Source organism: Mustela putorius, unplaced genomic scaffold (genome assembly GCF_011764305.1).
Source record: "Mustela putorius furo isolate JIRA1106 unplaced genomic scaffold, ASM1176430v1.1 tig00003974_pilon_pilon_pilon, whole genome shotgun sequence".
NCBI classification, from domain to species: domain Eukaryota; kingdom Metazoa; phylum Chordata; class Mammalia; order Carnivora; family Mustelidae; genus Mustela; species Mustela putorius.
Window position 1 is genome coordinate 10,656,356 of NW_025422117.1, and position 6,304 is coordinate 10,662,659.

General features: G+C 45.3%; 1 protein-coding gene across 1 annotated transcript; it reads left to right on the top strand.

Annotated features, from left to right (window-relative positions):
* Positions 1-740: 740 nt before the first annotated feature.
* On the top strand, positions 741-5,074 carry SLITRK1 (SLIT and NTRK like family member 1). Its single transcript, XM_004754433.3, has 2 exons — positions 741-1,225; positions 1,726-5,074. The coding sequence occupies exon 2, from the start codon at positions 1,779-1,781 to the stop codon at positions 3,867-3,869; it is 2,091 nt and encodes a 696-aa protein (XP_004754490.1). The 5' UTR covers positions 741-1,225; positions 1,726-1,778; the 3' UTR covers positions 3,870-5,074.
* The last annotated feature ends 1,230 nt before the right edge of the window (positions 5,075-6,304 follow it).

A 6,304-nucleotide genomic window follows, 5' to 3' on the forward strand; every position in this document is an offset into this window, starting at 1 on the left:
CGTGCCAGTCTGCCAGTGGGTATTTAAGAGCAATCACGAATCATACTGGGATTTTTTTTTCCTGCTCCCTCCCTCCTTTTCCGGTTCTCAGTGAAAGCTTTAGGGTCTGGATTCAAAGACGCAAGCCATTGCATTGTATTTTCACTTTGCAGACTTAAATAACATCCAAGAAATATCATCAGAGAAACCTAACTCTCAACGACCAAATTGACTAAAATTCTATGCCAAGTTTAAAAAAGAAAAAGTATGTGTCTAAATTATATACCATGCAATAAAAAATCCATACCCAGTTATATTGTTTAAAAAATATATATGATATGACTATATATTCCAAATAACCACTTTCAACATGCCAAAAAAAATTCAAAGACATCAAATAGCATAAAACATTGTACTGCAGAGACGGAAGAAATGCATTTAAAGCACCGATGAAAATGGCGTGCCGTATAATTACCTCAAATTGCTGTTCGCTTGACACCCTGACACTAATTTTATTCAAGCCATTGGGAAATAAATGTTTTAAAAGCACTCCTTTCCAAATGCTGGAGGTAGTGGGGGCTGTGAGGTCGTTAAGGAAAGGAAAGGGTAAAGTTTTCAGCACGCAAAAAGAATTAAATAATCCATTTAAAATAAGCGTCTATATGGATCGACAGCCTTTAATGCCCACATTTTTAACGCTTGCCCTGTACGTGGATTGATTTTTTTTTTTTTTTTTCCTTCAGCATTCCCTCACCAGATGGATTTTTGCTACTGCAGATCAGCAGAGGGTGTCAGATCTTTCAGAGTGCACCAGGCTGGAACAAGCAGAGCTTCTTAGCAACTCTCTTCTACCCCCCTCCCCATTCTCGCGTTCTCTCCCTCCCTCAGAAAACTCGCCCCCCCGCCCTCCACCCCCTCCACGTAATTCTGAAAGAGCAGAATAAAGAGGAGAAAAAGAAAAGAAGAGCTAGTAACCGAGAGCCGGAGCCCAGAAAAAAAAGCTGAAGAGGACCGAAGGGAAGGAAAGGAAAAGGATGGACAGCTACAAAACGCAGCGATTGCGGAAATTTTCCAGCGCCATTGGCTCGGCGGCGTGAGTTCCTCGGTCGGGCGTGATTTCAGCACCGGGGGGACTGGACAGCACCTCGGGGGGACTTCTGGGCAACCTGCAGCCACAGCAAGAACTCCATCAGCCGCCTCAGCTACAGAAGCCGCCGAAAACCCTGCTTTATATCAGAGAGGCAAGGTCAGTCCGACGCACAGCCATGCACAGGCAGTGCGCCTGTACTACGCTGCAAACCCTCTGCTTGTTTCTCTAACATGCACTTGCTTCTAATTACTAGCATTGTTCCTTTCCTGATTAGTGAGGACCACTAGACCAGGTTCTGTAAGAGTGTATTTTTAATTTATATGTATATATTTAACTTCTTTTGTTAATTTTAAAGGGTTGAGGGGGAGTGGGGTTATTTTTTTCTACTTTCTTCTTTTCTTTCTCTTCTTCCTTTCTTTTTCTTTTTTTTCTTTCTTTTCTTTTTTCCTCCTTTTTATTTTTCCTTTTTGCTTGCCTTGCACTACGTGCCTGGATAGTCTGTGGATATAATTATTGACTGGCGCCTGGGTTGTTGCAGTGCGGGGGGGTTAGGGAGGAAGGAATCCGCCCCCACCCCCCCAAACCCTTTTCTTCTCCTTCCCTGGGTTCGGACATTGGAGCACTAAATGAACTTGAATTGTGTCTGTGGCGAGCAGGATGGTCGCTGTTACTTTGTGATGAGATCGGGGATGAATTGCTCGCTTTAAAAATGCTGCTTTGGATTCTGTTGCTGGAGACGTCTCTTTGTTTTGCCGCTGGAAACGTTACAGGGGACGTTTGTAAAGAGAAGATCTGTTCCTGCAATGAGATAGAAGGGGACCTACACGTAGACTGTGAAAAAAAGGGCTTTACAAGTCTGCAGCGTTTCACCGCCCCGACTTCCCAGTTTTACCATCTATTTCTGCATGGTAATTCCCTCACTCGACTTTTCCCTAATGAGTTTGCTAACTTTTATAATGCGGTTAGTTTGCACATGGAAAACAATGGCTTGCATGAAATCGTTCCTGGGGCTTTTCTGGGGCTGCAGCTGGTGAAAAGGCTGCACATCAACAACAACAAGATAAAGTCTTTTCGAAAGCAGACTTTTCTGGGGCTGGACGATCTGGAATACCTCCAGGCCGATTTTAATTTATTACGGGATATAGACCCTGGGGCCTTCCAGGACTTGAACAAGCTGGAGGTACTCATTTTAAATGACAATCTCATCAGCACCCTACCTGCCAACGTGTTCCAGTATGTGCCCATCACCCACCTCGACCTCCGGGGAAACAGGCTGAAAACGCTGCCCTATGAGGAAGTCTTGGAGCAAATCCCTGGCATTGCCGAGATTCTGCTAGAGGATAACCCGTGGGACTGCACCTGTGATCTCCTCTCCCTGAAAGAATGGCTGGAAAATATTCCCAAAAATGCTCTGATCGGCCGAGTTGTCTGTGAAGCCCCCACCAGACTACAGGGGAAAGACCTCAATGAAACCACAGAACAGGACTTGTGTCCTTTGAAAAACCGAGTGGATTCAAGTCTCCCAGCGCCCCCTGCCCAAGAAGAGACCTTCGCTCCTGGCCCCCTGCCAACCCCTTTCAAGACAAATGGGCAAGAGGATCATGCCACCCCAGGGTCTGCTCCAAACGGAGGTACAAAGATCCCAGGCAACTGGCAGATCAAAATAAGACCCACTGCTGTGATAGCGACCGGCAGCACCAGAAACAAACCCCCAGCCAATGGCTTGCCCTGCCCTGGGGGCTGCAGCTGCGACCACATCCCGGGGTCGGGTTTAAAGATGAACTGCAACAACCGGAACGTGAGCAGTTTGGCTGATTTGAAGCCCAAACTCTCCAACGTGCAGGAGCTTTTCCTTCGAGATAATAAGATCCATAGCATCCGAAAATCGCACTTTGTGGATTACAAGAATCTCATTCTGTTAGATCTGGGCAACAATAACATTGCTACTGTAGAGAACAACACTTTTAAGAACCTTTTGGACCTCAGGTGGCTGTATATGGATAGCAACTACCTGGACACGCTGTCCCGGGAGAAATTTGCTGGGCTGCAAAACCTTGAGTACCTGAACGTGGAGTACAATGCAATCCAGCTCATCCTTCCTGGCACATTCAATGCCATGCCCAAACTGAGGATCCTCATTCTCAATAACAACTTACTGAGGTCCCTACCAGTGGACGTGTTCGCTGGGGTCTCCCTCTCTAAGCTCAGCCTGCACAACAATTACTTCATGTACCTTCCGGTAGCAGGGGTGCTGGACCAGTTAACCTCCATCATCCAGATAGACTTGCACGGAAACCCTTGGGAGTGCTCCTGCACCATTGTGCCTTTTAAGCAATGGGCAGAACGCCTGGGTTCCGAAGTGCTGATGAGCGACCTCAAGTGTGAGACGCCGGTGAACTTCTTTAGGAAGGATTTCATGCTCCTCTCCAATGACGAGATCTGCCCCCAGCTGTACGCGAGGATCTCGCCCACGTTAACTTCGCACAGTAAAAACAGCACTGGGTTGGCGGAGACCGGGACGCACTCCAACTCCTATCTAGACACCAGCAGGGTGTCCATCTCGGTGTTGGTCCCGGGACTGCTGCTGGTGTTTGTCACCTCCGCCTTCACTGTAGTGGGCATGCTCGTGTTTATCCTGAGGAATAGAAAACGATCTAAGAGAAGGGACGCCAACTCCTCGGCGTCCGAAATTAATTCCCTACAGACAGTCTGTGACTCTTCCTACTGGCACAATGGGCCTTACAACGCAGATGGGGCCCACAGAGTATATGACTGTGGCTCCCACTCGCTCTCAGACTAAGACCCCAACCGGGGTAGAGCGGGGGTGGGGAGGGAGGCGATCCCCCCCCCACCACCACCACCAACCTGTCCCCACCCCGCTGTCATCCCCGGGGTCAGAGGAGCCCAGACCCAAACCCAGCGCGCCCCAAGGCTTTATGGACATAAGTAAATAAATAACTATGAACTCGCTCCAGTGAGAGGGTTTGACCCCTTAGCTCCCTCCTGGAAACAAAGAGCAGACTGTGGTGAGCTGGGAGAGCGCTGCCAAATCGCTCTTTGCTGCGAGCTCCCTTTGATAAAACCCAGCAGGGGCCCTGCTCAAAGAACTAGCCCTCTGCGGTGGAGCTGATGGGGGTGGCTGCAGCGGTCCTATACATATATACATATACCCACATCTATATAGAGAGATAGATATCTATTTTTCCCCTGTGGATTAGCCCCGTGAGGAGGGGGGCGTGATGGCTCCCTGTTGGCTATGCAGGGACGGGCAGTTGCACGAAGGCATGAATGTATTGTAAATAAATAACTTTGACTTCTGACAAAAACAAAAAGTGCTGCATGGCTCGCATGGAAACCACGCGCTCCAGGGACGCTGCCCTCCTTGGCGACTGGAGACGGCGTCACGTTCACAGCACCCACCCTCTTACCTGATAAGTCCCATCGTATCAAACTTTCTATAAACAAAACAGTATAATCAGAAAGTGCCATTTCGCCATTATTTGTGATCGGTAGGCAGTTCAGAGCGTACGTACGTTTACTGTGAAAAAAAAAAATGTAAAGGTTTTATTTAAGACATTTGCATGGCTAATCATCAGTCCATTTTCTGAGTTAAAAATGTATTTTGTTGAGCGAAGTTTTATGGGTTGTTTTGGGGGTTCTTTCCTTTATTCTGATGGTGATGTTTTTTTTTTTTTTTTGAGGGGGAATATTTTTCTATAGATATCCAATAATGCCTTCCATCTGAATGTAAAATAAGTACCCATGATTTCTATTATAGTATCAGTGTAATTATTAAAAAAAAAAAGATTTTGAGGCAGTTAAGCATGACCAATTAATGTCATTCTAGTGCTTAGGCTGCGATCTTATGGTAGCAATTCTGTGCTGGTGTAAATCTTACTTATACAGTAGGAAAAAAGAACCGAGGAAGCACGTGAAACTTACTAATTCTATTCGAGGATTTTATAATGGCATATTTTTTCAGTATTAAAGTGAAAATGTTTTCAACTCTGGGTCCTTACATTTTTCCAGCTTCAAGTTTGCAATTGATAAATTGGATTTGCCGTGGAAGGGACCTGGGTGGGGGGGAGGGTTGGGGGTGGATCCCTTCTAGAGCGGTATCAAGGCTTTCTCTCTAATCGTTTTACTTAGCTCTTTATCCTTTACGTAGCTGCCCTCCTCCTCCATCCCCACCCGGGCTTTTCCAGCTTTCCCCTGTCGGTGAAGTAAGGTCTTCCCCAACATACCCTCCCCCACCCCTTTTTCCCCCTCTCCTTATGCGGCAGTGAATCCCTTTATTAATACAGGAAATCCTTCCCTGCTGCTTCTGCTGTTGCTGCACACACTGCAGATATATTAAGGATGTTAGTAGAGATTTGATTTAATTGACTCTGCCTAGATCGGTCTCATTAAACAGAGTGGAGATTTCATTGGTCAGCACTCTTCGATGAAAGACAGCCCTAATGACTGGCATTTGAGATGCTGCTGGCGTTTTGAATTCAACATCTGCTGAAAACGGTAAAACTAATTAGTGCCCACCCACCCTCCCCGCCCCAACAACTGCATACTGAAATTTGTTAAAGCACTCATCTTTATGGAAATCAATCATTATCCTAAAGAAGTGTTTCTTTCCCATCATTTGGATTTCTGGTTGTGGCCTAGTAATTAACAAGAAAAGCATTGAACTGTTGGAATTTTATGAGCCAGTGTAACCTGGCCTCAATCATACTCCTCTGGGATTTCTAAGCAGCCTATTTTATCAGCAGTTAAGGAACAAAAAGCAAACAAAATTACACATGTTGATGGGGGGGGGGGGGTCTGCATTCCACCACATGTCCACCCTGGAGAAGTTTGTTAAAAGACTACAGATTGAAGGATATATATATATATCCTATATATATATATATATATATCCGCTAATGAAAGCCCCCAGAGCAGTAGTAGTAAGATTTGCCTTCTAGAATTCATAGAACTCATATTTTAAAGAGAAGTAATTTCCCAGAATACTGATATTCTGGAGTATGTATTATTTATTTTAATGATCTTTAAATAAAATCTTTATTATAAACTATGACTATCCTTAAGGCCATTCATCATTTTTCTCTCTTGATTTTTTTGTTTGGGAGTGCATTTCATAGTGATAAAATTGGAACTTACTATCCTCTGACAAATATTATGGGCTGCTTATTTATTTTTCTTATGAAGGCCTTAATTTTTTTTTTTAAGTACAGCTGGGTT

Bases quoted from the DNA above. Each gene is read 5' to 3' on its own strand.
- SLITRK1 (XM_004754433.3), top strand. From the start codon at position 1,779: ATGCTGCTTTGGATTCTGTTGCTGGAGACGTCTCTTTGTTTTGCCGCT.